The 18,398-nt window shown below is 52.3% G+C and overlaps 1 protein-coding gene across 5 annotated transcripts in view; it reads left to right on the forward strand.

Annotated features, from left to right (window-relative positions):
• Bahcc1 (BAH domain and coiled-coil containing 1) overlaps positions 1-3,197 on the forward strand; it is a 61,165-nt gene extending 57,968 nt beyond the window's left edge. For all 5 annotated transcript variants that reach the window (XM_063270200.1, XM_063270201.1, XM_063270199.1 and 2 more), the window contains exons 27-28: positions 189-425; positions 577-3,197. In XM_063270200.1, the coding sequence (XP_063126270.1) occupies positions 189-425; positions 577-783 (444 nt within the window). In that variant the 3' untranslated portion in view covers positions 784-3,197. The remainder of the gene's footprint in view (positions 1-188; positions 426-576) is intronic.
• Positions 3,198-18,398: the final 15,201 nt, after the last annotated feature.

Below are 18,398 nucleotides of genomic sequence, written 5' to 3' on the forward strand. Positions count from 1 at the left end.
TCTGAGCGGAGCCCACCTCAGGGAATCTGGCAGGGGTGACACTTATGCCCATTTTCTGCCCCCCCCCAACACATGCGGAGACGCACCACCTGTCCCCTCTGCGTGCTCTCAGTCTCCCTGGCCACTACCTTTTCTTAAACTTCCTGGGTCCCTCCTCACCCTTCGGTATCTGCTGGTCTGCCCTGCAGAGACGAGGCATGAAGGGGAAAGCCAGGAAGCTGTTCTACAAGGCCATCGTCCGAGGCAAGGAGACGCTGCGCATTGGGGACTGCGCAGTCTTCCTTTCGGCCGGACGGCCCAACCTGCCCTACATCGGCCGCATCGAGAGCTTGTGGGAGTCATGGGGCAGCAACATGGTGGTGAAGGTCAAATGGTTCTACCACCCTGAGGAGACCAAGCTGGGGAAACGGCAGAGTGACGGGAAGGTGAGGTGTGGGCCGGGGCTGTGGGAGAGTGGGCACTGTCTTAGCAGCCAGCATCACTTTGTCCTAGAAACCCTTCCCAAGCACCAGACTCTTCCCGGGTGTGGGGTGTTCCGGCCGAGGCGGGTCCCAACACTGTTCCCTCAACCGGCAGAATGCACTATACCAGTCCTGTCACGAAGATGAGAATGATGTGCAGACCATCTCGCACAAGTGCCAAGTGGTGGGCCGGGAGCAGTATGAACAGATGATGCGGGGCCGCAAGTACCAGGACCAGCAGGACCTCTACTACTTGGCAGGCACCTATGATCCTACTACTGGGCGCCTGGTGACAGCCGACGGCGTGCCCGTCCTGTGCTGAGCTGCCTCTGCCTTGCCCACCCTCGTCCATGGCTACAGCCAAGAGGTCAGCCAGCCAGGAGCTGGTCTGAGCAAATATGCAACCCCCCACATCCCCCAAGGCGGGATCAGGCTTCTCCTTGAAGTTCTCTGGCGAGAGCTCCTAGGATGGACCCCCGAGTCCCATCCTAGCTGCTCCAGGGGGAGAGCCAGGCCCGTCCCACGGGACAGGCTGCTCTGCCACTGTACCGCAGTTCTCGAGAGATTAGAATCCAAGCCATATTTCCCTAGTACCTCCGACTGTCTCCCACCAGGGAAAGCAGAAATCAGGTGTGTTGTCTAATTTATTTCTCTATGTAAATATTGTATTTCTGTGGGGAAGTTTATGGGGGAAAAAGTGGAAAAGGATTTTCCCCATCTTTGCAACAAGGGTGGATGCGTGACAAGGGTGTGCGTCTGTGCGTGCGTCTGCGTGAGTGCGTGTGTGAGTGCGTAGGGGTTTTGTCCTGGGGTTTTCTTTGGAAATGCACTGTTCTCAGCCTAGTTGAATTCCAACAGGGGCATCTGTGACTGCAAAGGCTGCTGGAATGGGGGCGAGGCCAAAGGCCATGGGATGGTCACATGAGACCCAGTCATACCCTCCAGTCTTTTGGGGGCCAACTGTGTGAAGGAAATTACACTCCGGTTTATTTCCTTTCAATACGTCCCATCCATGAAAGTATTGGGGTGGGGGCAGTGATGGCGGTCCCCTTGGAAGGACAGGGGTTCCAACCACAAGATGAAAACCAGGATCAGCCTGCAGGCCGACACCGGCCTGCCCCACTCTGCAGCCCAGGAGTGTGGCGGCGGCCACGTATCTCTTACCTCCGTTTAAAACAAAACAAGTGAACAAATATTTTGAAGTATCAATAAGAGAAATGGATGTTTTAGACTTTTTCGTTCCTGAGTATTCCAAGTCGTTTCTGGTTTCCGTCCCCATGGCCAGTTTGATGCAGGGAGAGAAGCCTGGTCTCACTCAAGCAGGGTGTAGCCAGCCCCCAGCCCCCCTCCGTCCCCACCAGCTCTCAGCCCCTTCCTTATTTTCCCCCCAAGAGCTGCAGGGCTTCCACAATGGTGCAGCTAGTCCAGGTCCCTGCCTGGGCCAGAATTTGGGGCCCGCCTGGGGCTGGTCCACAGTTCTGCATGAGTAACTTCTCACCACTACAACGCACCCCCCCTTTCCCCACCAGACACTTTCCCTGGGGCCCCACCACCTCTGGATAACATCGAGTGTGGTTAGTGATGAGACTGAACCAGAGGTTCTGGAGTCAGAACAGTAGAAAGGCAGGTGCTGCTCACCCAAGGGGGAAAGGCCCATCTGGTTCCCTTTTCTCAACCCAGACCCTGATCCTGGGGCCCCTCTGCCCACCCCACACCCAGACAGTTTCTGGACCTTTTTTATAGCCACTCAGCAGGGCAGACGGCATGGCAGGTTCATGCACGGAGTATACAACAAGGGTCCCTTCTGGCCTCTTGTACACACATCCTGGCCCCAAGCACCAGGAGAGCCCAGCGCTCCTCACTTCTCCCATGAGGGAAAGAGCAGGCTAGACCCATGGACCAAAAGCCTTTGTCCTCAAAATCAAAAACGCCTTGTGGCACACATGGTCCCCATTGTCCCACTGGGCCAAGGCTTCCCAGGAAGTAAGGAGTGTTGATGGGTGCCCAGCCATAACTGGGAACCCTCAGCCTCTCTTCTTTTGCTCAGGCCCACCAGGAGTCTGTCCCGAACCCAGGGGCTCTATCTTTCTCACTAGTTGCTCAGAGGGTCACTCTTGGTGACCCACAGGATAACCAAGGGTGCCCGTTCCTGGCTGTCCCGCCACCCTGAGGGTTTCTGTTCTCCACATGAGTGCAATATTTCATTCCTGGTGGTCGTTGGAAGAGATGACCACCACGGTCCTGCTCACAGCTAGGGAACCAATCAGGAAGGCGGTGACTTAAGAATCCAGAGCCAGGGCTGGCACTAGAAAGGCTGCTCGGATCCCCAGTACCAGGAGCCCCGGAGCAAGTAGAAATGCTCTTTGTTCTGTGTGCCGCCTTCTCCGTGTCCCCTCTGCTGAGCTGTCCTCTGTGTCTGTCTTCATCTTTAGCCCACCCCCACCCTGTTCCTTCCTTTCTGTGTGTACATTCGAATAGCGTGACCCTTCCTCCCCAACTGTGGCTAACGTGGTAAAAAAAAAAAAAAAAAAAAAAAAAAAGCACGATTCTTGTAAATGTGTAAACTAAGAGGCTGGTTGGATTTTTTTTTTTCCAATGTAAACACTAAATACAAAACAAGACAAAAAAAAAAAAAACAAAGGTTTTATGAACAGCAAACTCTATGTAAAGGCATTTTACTATTAAATTTTTTATTGATAACTTGCTTAAGAATAAATATATGACTATTGTACAGGTGCTCGTGACTGTACCTGCCTTGTGTGTGTGTGTGTGTGTGTGTGTCACATGGTCATTCCTGTGTGGGCTGAGGGAAGACTGGCTAGAATGGGTTTGGGTGGCCTTAGGCTTAGAGATAACACCCAACCCCACCCCCAGTCATAGTACTTTTTTGATCCTAGGGCTGGACTTGTTAGTCGGGTATGAATGTTAGTCCCCTGTCCAGGCTGAACCAGTTCATACAGCCAAGGTAAAGTCCACAAAACAGGGAAAGGGGAAGAGCCCCAAACACTACTGCTCCATACTGTGAACACTCCCTTGGCGAGGGCTGAATGGATTTGTTCAACAAAAAACTTGTGCCAGACAGCTTTGCCAAGAATAATAAGAAACAGTTCTGATAGACACGGCACCGTACACCCATGACCTCAGCGCTCAGGACGCAGAGGCAGATGAGCCCCCTTGAGTTGAAAGCTGGCTTGGTCCTTGTAGCAAGTTCCAAACCGGCCAAGGATTACACGGTGAGACTATATCTCTTTTGGGTAAGCAGAGGATTGACAGCAAGTCAAGCGACCAAGAAGACTCAGAGGGAGGGACCTGGACCATATGTGGCCTGGTCAGAAGGCTGCAGACCCAAAGAAAGCCCAACACTGACCAGGCAAGACAACCAGGACTTGTAATTTACTAGTGATACTCCGAGATGAAACCCCAGCAGGGCATATGCAACCGGAAGGTTGGCTCTGGGAGCAGGGTGGGGTCTTAGCTTTCTACCTTCATGTGTAAGGACCGTGCTGCATAGACACTTACCCCAGCCCTGACTGGCTGGTATGTCTTTCCCTCCAGTGTTACCTTCCTGCCCTTCCCTGAACTACTTTGGTAAGAGATGCTCCTCTCATGGAAGCAGGAAAAGCTCTGAGTGCTTATGTGGCCCAGCAGGTATCTGCGACATACACTGCCACCAAATTCTTCCTTCACCCCATTCCAAGTCCTACCAAAAGCTGATAGGTAAGGGACGTAAGGCCAGGTGTGCAGGATGCTGGCAAAGGAGTCAGCTATGGGGGGACTGAACACTCAGTCCTGGCATTATCTGAGACCGTGACCTTTGGGAGAGGCGTCCTGCCATTCCTAGCTGCCCAGTGGCTACTGTCTCGTGCACTGCACAGGGATTCTGGCCCAGGGTCCCTCTGTGCACCTGACACATCCAACTTCAGGAATTTGAGTTCTCAGCTGGGCACAGAGGGAGTCTGAGTCTCTGCACGGCTCCTGAGCCCCTGAGACAGAAGCGTCGAGTGTCCTCTGCCACTCCTGCCTGTTTTGCCAGGACTGTAACTTGATAGAAGAGTGTGCACCTAGGCTATGCAAGGTTCCAGGTTTTATCCCAGTAACACACAACACACACACACACACACAGATATACAGACACACAGACACACACACACACACAGACACACACACACACAGACACACACACACACAGACACACACACACAGATACACAGACACACACACACAGATACACAGACACACACACACAGATACACAGACACACACACACACACACACATGCGCACACACATAGGCACAGACACACACACACACACACATACACACATGCGCACGCATAGGCACAGACACACACACACACACACACACACACACACACACACACACACACACACACGGCAGGGAGGGGGACGCAGACGAGACACAAAAGCTAGCTGGGGGTCATACAAAAGGAGGTTCTGATGAAAGGAAGTGGGCAGGGCCAGGGCCTGGAGGGTGTTGGTGACATCTGCCTTGAAGCCTGGCAAGGCTTCCAGCAGACCGTGAGCTTCTCTCCTCCTCTATCCTACCAAGTCTCCGAGCTGAGCAGTAGACATGGCAGGGAACAGCTGAACAGCCTCCAAGGCACTATGGCTTCAGGATCCCAGACAGACAGGCAGGCAGGAGAGGCAGGAGAGGTCAGCTACACTACACTGGGGCCAGGTAGCCAAGATAACACCTCACAGCACCAGGAGGTGCGTCCTGCCGTTTCCAGCCCAGAACACCACTATTTAGCTCAGTGGTAGAGCGCTTGCCTAGCAAGCGCAAGGCCCTGGGTTCGGTCCCCAGCTCCGGAAAAAAAAAAAAAAAAAAAGACTTTCGCCGGGTTCTCAGACTAATGGTGACAATTATGGTCGGTGAAGCAAGCAGCCCTGATTGTCCCTGAGTTGATCCAGGCAGTTTCCTGGAGAAAGGAATCCCCAGTAGGAAGGAGCAAGTAGAGAGAAGAGGAAGATGGTGGCTAGAAGTGGGGAGGGGTAAGCCCCTTGACTACTTGCTGGCAGGCAGATTGCCACTAAACACTGAGAGTCCACAGACAGATGGCTCCCTTGACGACCTTGGGTCAGAGTTAAAGGGGCCAGGCTGGTCCAGACCTCAGGAGAGATTTCCTCATAAAAAGACACTGGTATGGAAGAGTACTAGGCAAGACCAGGAGGGTGCTGCTCACGGGCCTAGGAACATGTCAAGGCAGGCTACAAATATGCTGTACTTGAGTCAGTCCCCAAGTTCAGGACCTCCCGATAGGAGCTCCAAGGGACACAGGCAGGACACAGTTCACCTGGAGCAGACTCCCAATCTGACTCTGTCTCCAGGTTCCCTCAGACATTGTGGTCCTGGCTTTCCAGCACCCACTGCTACCCTCAGAACAGGGGCTGGTCCAAGGGCAGGGGGACATGGAGAGGACACGGGTTGTGGTGCCCCGAGGGTTAAACATGCAAGACTCCACTTTGATCAAGACAAACGAGCCATTATGTGAAACGCTGGAGCAAGATAAATGACGGCACTGGGTGAGCCGAGATCAATAAAAGTGATGTTTTATCAGGTAGAAATGACAACCCGGCTGATCGCAATTCGTTTTTAATACTACAAACGAATCGGAGACGAGGGGGCTTTAATTGCTGGGCCCCAGCCCTGGCAAGGTTGCCAGGGGCTGGTGGTGCATTGAAACTACTTAGGCCAGGCGTAGGGGAGCCCTCACTGGTGACCAACTCTGAGAGGTGCTCAGAGACTCAGGGTCACAGCCCTCCATGAGCATCCTGTCTGAAGCATCCAGGTGCAGAAGCAGGTAAAGAGGGGCTGCCTCAGCTCACAGGTAGCCTAAGAAATCTCCTGGAGTAGCCAGCCAGGCCAGGAGAATGAGCCTGTGGTTCCCTACCCTCACCTCTGCCATCCTGAGGCCAATCCTGTCCCTCTCAGCCCACCCCACCCCCACCTGCTACTCACACAGGCCCTGTGGAGCCCCCCACTTTCCTACCCCAACAACCAGAGATCCAGCCTCCTGCTTTTTGAGCCACTCCTGTGCACCGCACACTCTGGCATCTCCACAGGCCACAAGCAGTGAGAAGCCTCTCCCTTGGTGACACATCCAGCCCTCTCTCTGTCCCCCCAGGCACCAGACTGTAGCTGACAGGGAACCATGAGTCTTATACAACCCAGCCCTCCAGCCTACTCTGGGGACAGGTAGACAGGGCAAAGTCTGGCAAGTGACATGGGAAGCCCAGGCCCTGCAGTATCTGCTCTCTGATTTCACTCTTACATCAGTCTTTGGCCCCAACCTGTTGTGAGACTAGAGTGAGGGTTCTGGTAACCAGCCTGAGAACCAGCACACAGGCAGGGCTAACCCAGTCCCTACCAGGGGTCCCATTGTAAGGACTCAGCTCCCCAGGTTTACTGTTTCAACACCTCCTGGTGGGATTCGAACATGGTGCATATAACAAGACCTCAGTTAGACAACTGGACACAGGGAACGTAGGTTTCCACTTGCTGTCAGGAGGCAGGGGGTCCCAGCTTCTCTCTCTGCAGCAGCTCCTTGGGGACCCGGTGGCAACAGGTTCCCTTGGAGTGTGGCCCTATATTGACTGGGTTCTTCCTGAGACACCCGTTTCTATGGGGCACACGGTTGGGGCCTGCATTTGCCCATTCCCTGTGCAGCGATCTGCACTAAATGTGAACTTGCTGTCTACCTGCCATGCCCATCTGATAGATCAGAGATGGAACCCTTTCTCCACATTTGTGGGGGACCCCATAGAAAAACTTGGCAGGAGCATGGAGAGCCCCAAAACTGGGCAGGCTGAGGCAAAGAAATACAGAGGCATGCAGTACAAGAGGGCTGTTTGCAGGGAGAGGCTCCCAGGAGTGAGGAGGACCCCAAGCGGGTCATTCAACCTGCAAGTCTCCTTTGCCCCACAAGCCTAATCTCAGAAAGAGGGTCTGTCAGACTTACCTGAACATCATACCTCTGAAGGAATGGAGGGTTGCTATGGCCCCAGGGACAGCTCTGAGGATCCCACATACACTCTCTTTACCAGGAACCCGGACCAACTCTGGTGGCAACAAAAGCCAGATTGGGACCCAGATAGAGCCTGGCCCTAGGAGAGCGGTGATGCAGGTGCTAAAAGCCATCCCTGCTATAGACACGGCTGTGGAGGAGGGGCTCTGCCTGGTAGCTGCTCAGAAGGCTTTCTGCAGACTTCACTCACTCCCTCTGTGGAGTCTCTGGCCCCCCAGCCCCACCCCCACCCAAAGGAATCCTGAGAATCACCCCAAGTCCATGCAGACAGAGGAATGGACCCCATCCCTACCAGTTTGGAGCAATATTAAAGGAGAGTTCTCTGGGTGCTTGTTTAACTTCTGCAGTCTAGACACGTTTGACCTCCATACAACCCACTGGAGTCCTGAGGGCCCCGGGGGAAGGGCCTTCCTGAAGCCAGAGGAGCTGCAGACCCCAGTAGCACAGAAAGCGGCTGCTGAGTTCAGAGGATGGCTGCAGGGTAAGCAGCTCTGTGAGTTCCATGCGCTTCCACTGTGTCTCTGGCCTCCTACAGGTGTACAGGGGTATTCCACATGTGCCATCTCAGAGTCTGCAGTCCCCCTCTGCAGTGTGCCCCTGGCTGCTCACTGGGGCACCCAAGGCAGGTAGCAGCCATCCTCAGAAGGTAAATGTGAGAGACCAACAAAACAGGCCTAGGCCACCAGGCCACCACCTTCTGCTCTCCTATTTCCCTCAGCAGCAGACCCACAACCCCGATGGTAGCCAGAAGTGGCTTATGCCTCTAGCCTGGTCCAAGATTTCAGGACTAGCCATACTTTGGGAAGAGGCCTGTGATGATATCCTAGATCATCAGAGAAGGGCTCTAAGCACATGGATCTTCTGCCCATGGGCTGTGACCTAGACCTGCATAGCACAGCCTATTTCCTTCTGAGCTGTCTGTCTTCCTGTCCTCCCTAGGCTAATCTGGAACTCACCTGAGGTCTCACCTTAGAAAAGCAGCCCTCCCAACAGCTGTGGAACGGTCTAGAGGCCTGCTCACAGTTGAGTTTGCTGAGGAGGGAAAGTTAAAACAGCCAATTTTTATTTGCAAGGCTCCAAAGAAGTTTATGATCTTGCCCCTCTTCAGGAAATCTGTTTCCACTTAGGAGAAACAGGCTCGGGGCTGCGGTGAGCAGGCAAGTGAGGAGATGCGCACTGCTGGATAATTAAACTTTCCCCTCCAGGTCCTCAGCTGCCCTCTCTGGCCCAACGTGAAGCAATCAGGTCTAGGGTACCCCGAGGCCCCTAACATGTCTCCCGTTTTGGTGTGCCTCCAAGCAAGAGGAGCAACGTGGAGGGCTGGAGATGAGTATGGAAAGACCCTCACAGGGGTCCAAGGGTACCAGGAGCCCTAGGTTAGGCCCATACACTCTTGGAGGCAGAATGCGCAATTTGAGGCTTCTGCAACGACACTTCAAGCTTCTAGCTAGCCCACAGAATTTTAAAGAAGTTAAGTACCAAGAAGCCATCAAAAGACCACAACCTCGGTGCCCAGGCTACTACAGTGAGGAGCCTATTCCGCGTCTACCTCCTCCTGCAAAGTCCTCATTTGGGTCTATAGACTCCCATGTGCTCCTCTAATCACATGACTCAGGGTAGGCCAATCACAGCACTTATACTTCCCCCTAGCCATGGCAATTGGTAGTGAGGTGGGCACCTGACCCAGGATGAGCCAATCAGTCAGAGCTTTCTCCTGGGAGAACGACAGGCGTAGTAGTCCTTCCTGGGCATGGTCACGAGGGATACACTGTCCTCTTTGTGGTTTCCTCCAGCATGCTTGGTACCAGGATGCCGGCAGGAACCAGACTCTGATAAATTTCGGAACATAGGATTTAATTTGAATTCAGAGAAGGAGAAAATAGTTGTAAAATATAAAGGTTGCATGAAATGTTTGGGACATAGTTACACTAAAAATGACTCCTTTATCTGAAGTTTGAATTTAACCTAACATTTTGTATTTTACTGGCTAAGTCTAGCAAGTGTGAAATCCAGCTGTCCAGCCCCCTTGGCCATAAACAGGTGCACCCAGCTGTCCTTCGTGGCTTAGAAAGGAGTACACTAGAGAAATTGTTCTGGCCCTCCCTCACGCCAAGTTCATGGCCCTGAGAAGTGCCGGCTAGCCAAAAGTATGGCAGCCCAGCTTCCCAAACAGCTCCCATGAGGGTGCCCGCCCAGCCTCAAGTAGATGAGCGAGACTTTACAGCACTTCCCTGCAGAAAACAGAACAAAACAAAACAAAAAAAAAGATGAAAAACCACTCCAAGGGTTAACTTTTAAAAAGCTTGGAGCTGGGGCTGGAGAGATGGTTCAGCGGTTAAGAGCACTGACTGCAGGGTTGGGGATTTAGCTCAGTGGTAGAGCGCTTGCCTAGGAAGCGCAAGGCTCTGGGTTCAGTCCCCAGCTCCGAAAAAAAGAACCAAAAAAAAAAAAAAAAAAAGAGCACTGACTGCTTTCCAGAGGTCCTGAGTTCAATTCCCAGCAACAACGTGGTGGCTCACAACCATCTGTAATGGGATCTGATGCCCTCTTCTGGTGTGTCTGAGGACAGAAACCATGTACTCACATACATGAAATAAATAAATACCTCCTTTTAGAAAAGGAGAATGAAGAAGAGGAGGAGGAGGAGGAGGAGGAGGAGGAGGAGGAGGAGGAGGAGGAGGAGGAGCAGGAGCAGGAGCAGGAGCAGGAGCAGGAGCAGCAGCAGCAGCAGCAGCAGCAGCAGCAGCAGCAGCAGCAGCAGCAGCAGCAGCAGCTGACCCTCACCCCTACCTGGACTGGGGCAAGTTCTGGCCAGAACCAAGAGCAGAGGACAAGTTGGGGTTTTCTGGCCATACCGGTGACCAGGGTTTAGCCTCCCATCTTGTGTCAGAGCCTTGCCATCTGTGGTATGGAACCTACAATAAGACACCAGGTGACTCATGGACAAGGATCCTCAAGCACAGCCCTGGGGAAATGGGAGATGGGATGTGGGCTGACTGGGCTTGCCTGTGTGTGGACAGGGAACCTCAGAAACATCCTCTGCGGTGTGCTGATGAGATAACTAACGAAGAAGGACCTTTGCAACTCTGACTGGGCAGGGATGCAAGGGCTGACCCCGAGGATAAGTATTGATCTGCCCAACCAGGGAGCGGTCTTCCCATCTGCACCTCTGCTCAGGAACAACAGAGAGGAGGGCGCCTTTTCTGGAGCCATGCATATTTTCTTTCTCTCATGTCCTGAACCAGCTTCCAGTTAAACAAAGTAACCTGCACTTTATTCCCCAGCCCTCAGGAAGGCCTGGCTTCCTCCCTGTGAGATCTCAGTACCAGGAGGGAGCAGAGCCCTCCTTGCTTTGGACCAGGGCCTGGCAGTGTCAACTGTCATAACCATGGCAAAGATTAAGGCTCAGGCCGGGCATGGTGGTATGCACCTTCAACCTCAGCACTTCAGAGGATCTCCATAAGTTATACCAGCCTGATTTATAAAGCAAATTCCAGGCCAAGGTAAGTCCCTGTCTATGAAAACTAAAGGAGGATGGAGAGGGGAAAGAAGAAAGAGGAAAACAAACAAAACAGAACAAAACAAACAAACAAACAAAAAAACCTAAAGCAAGAACTGCCAGTGTGCAAGCCCTTCAGGGCTCACATAAAAAGATGACAACACATGACCCAGGGCTGAGAATAGCTCAGGGGCAGAGTGCTGCCTATCATGTCCAAGGCCCTGGGTTCAATCCCCAGTACCACTAAAATGAAAACAGCCGTCAAAATGTCTACTTTAGCCGGGCGGTGGTGGCACACGCCTTTAGTCCCAGCATTTAGGAGGAAAAGAGGCAGGAGGATCTCTGTGACCTGAGGCCAGCCTGGTCTACAGAGTGAGTTCCCCAGGCCAATCAGCATTACATAGGAGAACCTGGTCTACATGGTGACTGTCTCATTCCCAAGGAACCCAAAGAGGAGACTGTGAGGAAAAAGAAAAGCTTGTGCGCTTAGGTTAAGTCTGGGATGATATGGCGTTTAGCATGGCCCCTGTACAGGGGTGACACACAAATTCACGAGGCTTTCAAAATTTAGAGTAAGAGAGAGTGACAGTCTGACAGTCAAACAGATAGACAAACAGGGGAAAGGAAGGAGAGAGAAAAGAGAACACCTCATGAGTCAAAGTTCTGGAGCTTCCTAACCTGCCTCTTCTTAGGCTGTCTCCAACTGGATTGGGCAGACTAATCAGCTCCCTGGGAGTTGGTTCCTCTGTGTGTGAACGGGTGATAAAGCAGGCATTGGCCTGCGGCTTCAATAAAGATTGGCTGAGTCCTGCATGTGGCTACAGAGAGTCTCCCACTCTCAGCATTAGCTTTCTTTTCCTTTAAAGCTATCAGGAGGGGTTTGGGGATTTAGCTCAGTGGAAGAGCGCTTGCTTAGCAAGCGCAAGGCCCTGGGTTCGGTCCTCAGCTCCGGAAAAAAAGAAAAAAAAAAAGCTACTAAGAAGATCTCTAACACCAACCCTTCCCATTTCCTTCAGAGTGAAAAATTGCATCATCTCCCAGCTTCCCTTGCAGCTATGTGCAGCTGAACATGTAATAGGAAGAGTCCCTCAACACAGCGCTGTGCCTTTTTTCTCTTCTGACTGGTTGGAATGTAGACTAGATAGTTGGAGCATTAACTATCCTCTTTATTATGAGAAGGAAACCACATTTGGAAACGGTTGAGGGACAAGACAGGAACTTGTGCTTCTGATGATGGAAACACACACACACACACACACACACACACACACACGTCACACATGCGAGCACACACATATTCAGACATACACATATACACACATACACACATGCACACATACATACACACACATACACATGCATATACACATGCACACATATATACACACGCATACACACATGCACACACATGAACACATACACACAGACACATGAACACACATGAACACACAGACACATGCACACACACACACACACACACACCACACCACACCACACCATCTCATGACTTTCGGTTACTAGATCCCCACCCCCAATTTCCTCATCCATGGCTTGCACTGTGCACTGAGCAAGCCCCCACTTGCATTTGGCTAGGACACCCTTTAAGAGTCCCTCCAGCACTCTCGTCCCTGAGGGCACAGTCTTCTGTAGTTTGATGTCACTGCCAGGTCAGGCCTTCTAACAGCACGGAACACTCATCACCGTCTGCAATCATGTATTTATTGTGGGTTTATTTGACTGCTGCCTTCCCTGGTCTGTCATTAGCATGATGGCAAGGCTCCTGCCTCCGTGTTTACCACAGTGTCCTCAGCACCCGGGGGTCTGTGCACGAGAAGGCATCCCCATTTTGTCCTCAGCTCCCAGGCCACACCCGCTTCCCAGACCCAGAGTTCTGCCCACCCCACCCCAACCCCAGCCCTCCTCTTCTCTGGCCTGTTCTTGCTGATACCAATGCCTTCCTGCAGCAGACTCAAGCCCAGACAGTCTGGTCTTCTGAACTCTGACTGTGTGGCTGAGGTTCCTTTGAGCTTTGAGAGATTAAGGAGTGGCATGCGTGCCCTTAGATTTCCCTCACGACTGACAGAAAGAGATGGAAATACAAAATGCTTGAAAAGCTATGGGGCCACTAGAACCTCCTCCTGAAGAGCTATTGCCCTGCTCTGAGTGACAGTGGATGTGCAGAGAAGTCAGTGAACACCCCGTGGCCCCACAACATGGAGAACATGAGCTCGGCACTGTGGAGAAAGCCCCGGGGAGCTACAGTAACAACCGACCGACAGCACAACCATCCCCAGCTTAGCCAGGCAAAGCCAGTCAGCAGGGAGGGAGAAAAGCAACTTCTGCCTTGGGGTTGGAGGGGGAAGGGCACCAAGAACCCCTGCAGGGCAGAAGTTCTGCCTCCTGCATTTTAGGAGTAGTGCATTTATCCCAAATGTTTAAGGTAAAAAGAGGCAGAGCTACAGCGTAGTTCAGTAGTAGAGACATTTCCATTTCCGAGAAGATACGAGGCCATTGAATTCCCAGCACTACAAAATGTATGCATGCATGCATACAGACAGACATAAAGACATATGTACACATGCATACATACATGCATACATATACACACATATACACCCACATATATATGCATGCATGATACACATTCAAACATACATATATACACATATGCATGCATACATATATATACACATATACACATATACACACATACATATATACACATGCATGCATATATGTGCATGCATGCAGATACACACACATACAAGCACACATATATATACATATATACATACATAAACACATATATGTATACACATACATATATGCATGCATACAGATACATACATACATACATATATACACAGACATACATGCATGCAAGCATATACACATATAATATACATATACACATACATAAATGCATACATAGACACATATACATACATATATGCATGCATACAGATACACATACATATATACACACATGCATGCATACACACATATATACACATATATACATGCATACATACACACATGCATGCATGCATGCATGCATACATACCATGGATCTGTCTGATGTCACATTGCCACATGTGTATCTGAAGGAATTGCCACTATAACCATCAGGCCAGTCTCTGTGTTTTCTGTTTCCGTCCCTGTTCAGAGCATTTGGCTTCCTCTGGAGACTCGGGAACTCTATACCACCATGCCCAGGTTGAGCTATTGATTTCTGGCCATCTTCTGTAGGGTCTCATCAGGAGATGATGTCTGCTCCAACTCCCCAGGGCACCCATACCCCAGCACCATAGCCAGGACTTCTCTGAGGACACTGCCTGACTCCCTCCAAAGTGCCATTCTCTAGGGCTCAAAGCAGCTGGATCTGGACTTAACACTACTGTTCCCAGGCCCATAAACACCAGTTTTAACAGCAGAATTGGGCTTGGCACGCACAGCCCCACTTTATCTGCTGCCTCTGCTCACCAGAAGGCTGCCTGGAGCAGGCAAGAGGCTGAGGACGCTGGGGCCAGACCTGTGAACTACAGGACAGCAACTTCAGACAGAACAGGAGAGCTGTCCTTACTTGAAATCACCCACGGTCCCCACACAGGCAACTCAGCTCACAAGCCCGCAGCCCACTTCTCCTTGACCACAACCAGAGCCTGTGCGTGTGTGTGTGTGTGTGTGTGTGTGTGTGTGTGTGTGTGTGTGTGTGTGTGCATGCGCTGAGCCTATAATTGCCAATTGCAAGACACTAGACTTGGGTTGGAGAGATGACTCAGCAGTTAAGAGCACTGACTGCTCTTCCAGAGGGCCTGAGTTCAATTCCCAGCAACCACATGGTGACTCACAACCATCTGTAATGGGATCTGATGCCCTCCTCTGGTGTGTCTGAAGACAGCTACTCAAATACATAAGTAAATAAATCTTAAAAAAAAAAAAAAAAAAAGACACTGGACTGCACACAGCACATCCTCCTTGCAGTTACCCAAGTCATCCTGTTGTTATCACCTTATGATGAGACGGGGGTGTTGTCAGTGTCCCTGCTGCCCACAACCACACCTGCCAGATGCCACATTCTCAGAACACCTGGTATCGCCTCCTTGTCCCTTGCCCTTTCTCTGCTTTGTCCACCACCCAATTCCTACCTGCCTTTAAAAGCTGCCTCAAGCTTTCCTTGGTCTCCATTTTTGTGAGGAGCCTTTCTAGACTTCTTGTGGTTCCCGAGCTTCACCTGGACTTGAGTGTGGCCACAAAGTGAACCATAAACTTTTCCAAGCCTGAACCGCGCTTTCCCCCTACCCCCACCCCCGTCCCCCTCAGGCACCTCCAGGGCTGAGCCCATCCTTACAGAAGTCTCACAGACTTGTTGAATGACTAAATGCTTCCTGCCTCAGTCATCCGGGCAAACTCCAGTGTGTGCCGAATGACGAAGCAGGCCCTTGAAAGGACACCAGTAAATTGGATCCAAGTCCCAGAGACGGAGCTTAGGTCCCTGCTATGCCCTGAGACCTGCGGCTTGCGGAGCCGCGCAAGCACCTAAAGAAAAAGCACATCCAGCAGGGCAGCTGAGGGACCCAAACAGCGTCTTCCACTTTGCGACTTGCAGGATGTCTTCTGTGGGGACAGAGGTTCGACCCAGCGCCACCCATCCATCCCAAGGCTGCACAGGCGGACAGCTACCGGGCCTCACCTATGTGACATCCGCCTACTGCTCGCAAACAAAACCCAGTGGTTTTTTTTTTTTTTTTTTTTTTTGGTTCTTTTTTTTCGGAGCTGGGGACCGAACCCAGGGCCTTGCGCTTCCTAGGTAAGCGCTCTACCACTGAGCTAAATCCCCAGCCCCAAAACCCAGTGTTTTAAGACACCTCTATTCACACTTGAGTGCAAGTGCAGGACACAATCCTCTTGCTGGGCCAATGCACCCTGACACACGGCCATAGCTATGACCACCATTACCCCACCTTCCTACCCAGAGCAGTAACTGACTGTAGGCAGTGTTGGCCTCACTCGATTCCTTTGCTCCAACTTGGGCCTCTATTCAGCCAGCGGGAAGCACGGGCAAGTCTGAGGAAAGTATACACCACCCAGCACCTCCCTGCCAGGTCACCGAGTCTCCTTTCCAAGGTCACAGCTCCTGAACGGAGCCTCTTTCTCCACTGTAACTGCCCTCCAGGTCTGGGGTGGCGGCGGCAGCTCCCCTTCGTTGCTGGCTTGGGTACTAGACATCTCTCCTCTAAGTCATGTATTTTCCATTTACTCAACTCTCCTCAAATGTCCCGTCTGAGGGTGCCATAAAAATGTAAGACCGTGTCAATTGCCCGTATCAAAAAAACATTCTAGTATGTTCCACTTGGAGTAGTTTGGAGGGGAAACTAATGGAAACGGCCAGGGGGGGACTAGCCCCCAAGCTTCCACAGAGGCCACCTCTCTTTGTGTCCCCAGGGCATGAGAGGAAGTGTCAAAACCGGACTCCATCCAAGAATGAATTGATGCCTCCGCCACTAAACAGCAGGACCATGTCTTCCTTTCCTCCACCCCACCAGCTCCATCCTCCGAGCCAAACCCAGGTGGCGCTCTTCTGCCTCCCCCATCACCTCCCGTGGGAGCGGGGGACAGCCCAATGTTTGCCCTACCACCTCCCATCCCGGAGGCTCTGCACTCCCAAGGCGCTGCAGGAGCCTGACGACGCCCCCATGGGGACCAGAGGCTACGAGGTCCACTGGCGACCGCAGGGGATCCCCCAGGGCTGAACGGGTCGCCGTCAGGTCCCCGAGGCGCGCGAATCGCGGCCCAGCTCTGTGCCCCGCCCTTCTCTAGCAAGGAACATCACCCCACGTGGGGCCGCTGGGGCTCTCAGTCTTGGCTTGTGATTGGTCGATGTGTAACCAATTAGAGGGCCTCTGCTGTTCAGGCTACGCCGATTGGCCAAGAGAAGGCGGGTGGGACGGGAGTGGGGCGCCCTTTTGTTCTTTGCGCCCGCGCCGCTCGCCCGCTCCGGTCCCGCCACCTGCGCGCCCACTCCGGCCCTGCGCGCCTCCCGGAACCCCCCGCTTGTTCGCACACGCGAACTAAGAGCAGCCGCCTGCAACGCAGCCCTCTTAGGGTCTGACCTTGGACGAGCTCTTTTATTCTCCGTTCCCGGGTTTCTTAGCCTCGTTTTCTCCTTGTCTCCTAGGAATTGTGGCGAAGAACAGAACCAACCTGGCAGCAAGCTCCGAATGTTTCTAAAAACCTAACATTCAGTGATAGAAGGGCTCTGGATCCTTCTTAAGAGTGAGGCCACGTGGGAAACTGCTTAGAGAGAATCTTTCCCATCCTGAGCCTGTTTGCAGAATGAGCTCTTTTCCTATCCAAGTCTCACACAGGCACGGTGGGGGACAGAACTTCCGCCGCCCTGACTGCCCATCTATGCTAACCTTCCCTAAATCTTTCTTCAGTCAGTCAGTCAGTGGTAGTGGACTCCGTCGGGAGTGGAAAGTGGTGCCTCAGAAGCCCAGAGCCAGCAAAAGGAGAGAGCTCTCCAGGCGGAACTGGGTGTGTGTGTGTGTCAGGGGTCAGGTCTGGTTCTTCTGACCTCTGGTCCCAACATCTTCCGTCTAGAAACTGCTTCAGCATTTTCCACAGCAAAGCTGTGGCCGCAGAGAGGCCACAGTGCTGCGGGCTGTGGACACAGACACCCAGTCTCCACACAGCCTGTGCGGGGGGGGGGGGGGGGGGGCGGGATCAGGGAACCCTCAGTATCCCCATAACATGAGTGAACTTGGAAAAGTCCCTGCTCAAGCCCAGGTTGGTGGAAGAGAGAGAGTAGTTGGGGTGGGGGTGCATTTCCAAGGTCCTCTCCTAGAACTGGAAGTCTAAAAGACCCTATCACAATTAAAGTGCATTTCTAGCAAGCAGGACATCGACACCTGCAACCTTCTAACAGTCTGACACTAGTGGCCTCTGTCAGGTGTCTGTCCTAAGGACTGTGTGCTGGAGGCTACACCTGTGGGCTCTTTCCCTGGGTGGCTGAGAAAAGGTGAATGTGGGGGTGGGGGCATCCCCATCCCATGAAGTTTTAAACACACTCCTCTCCCTGCTGTTTTGAGGCCAAAAAGCCTCTGTGCTGGTAAGAGAGAGTGAAAGTTACTGGACTGGTTGGGGTGGGAAGAAATCAAGTGGGGTCTGGTACTGGTCCTGAACCCTCAAGGCTCCCAGGCATCTGGGCTCCTCTGCCTCCAGCATTTAGCCCTTTGGAGCTCTATAGTTCCCAAGTCAATCCAGCCTCCCCAACTGGAAGTATTCATCAAGAGATGAGACTCCCCAGGTGTATAGGGGGAATCCCATTGTAGAAGTATTTATTAGGAAGGGTGTGGGGTCTCCCACCAGGAGTAGACCCAGATGGCCAGGA

This window comes from Rattus norvegicus, chromosome 10 (assembly GCF_036323735.1).
Source record: "Rattus norvegicus strain BN/NHsdMcwi chromosome 10, GRCr8, whole genome shotgun sequence".
NCBI lineage: Eukaryota > Metazoa > Chordata > Mammalia > Rodentia > Muridae > Rattus > Rattus norvegicus.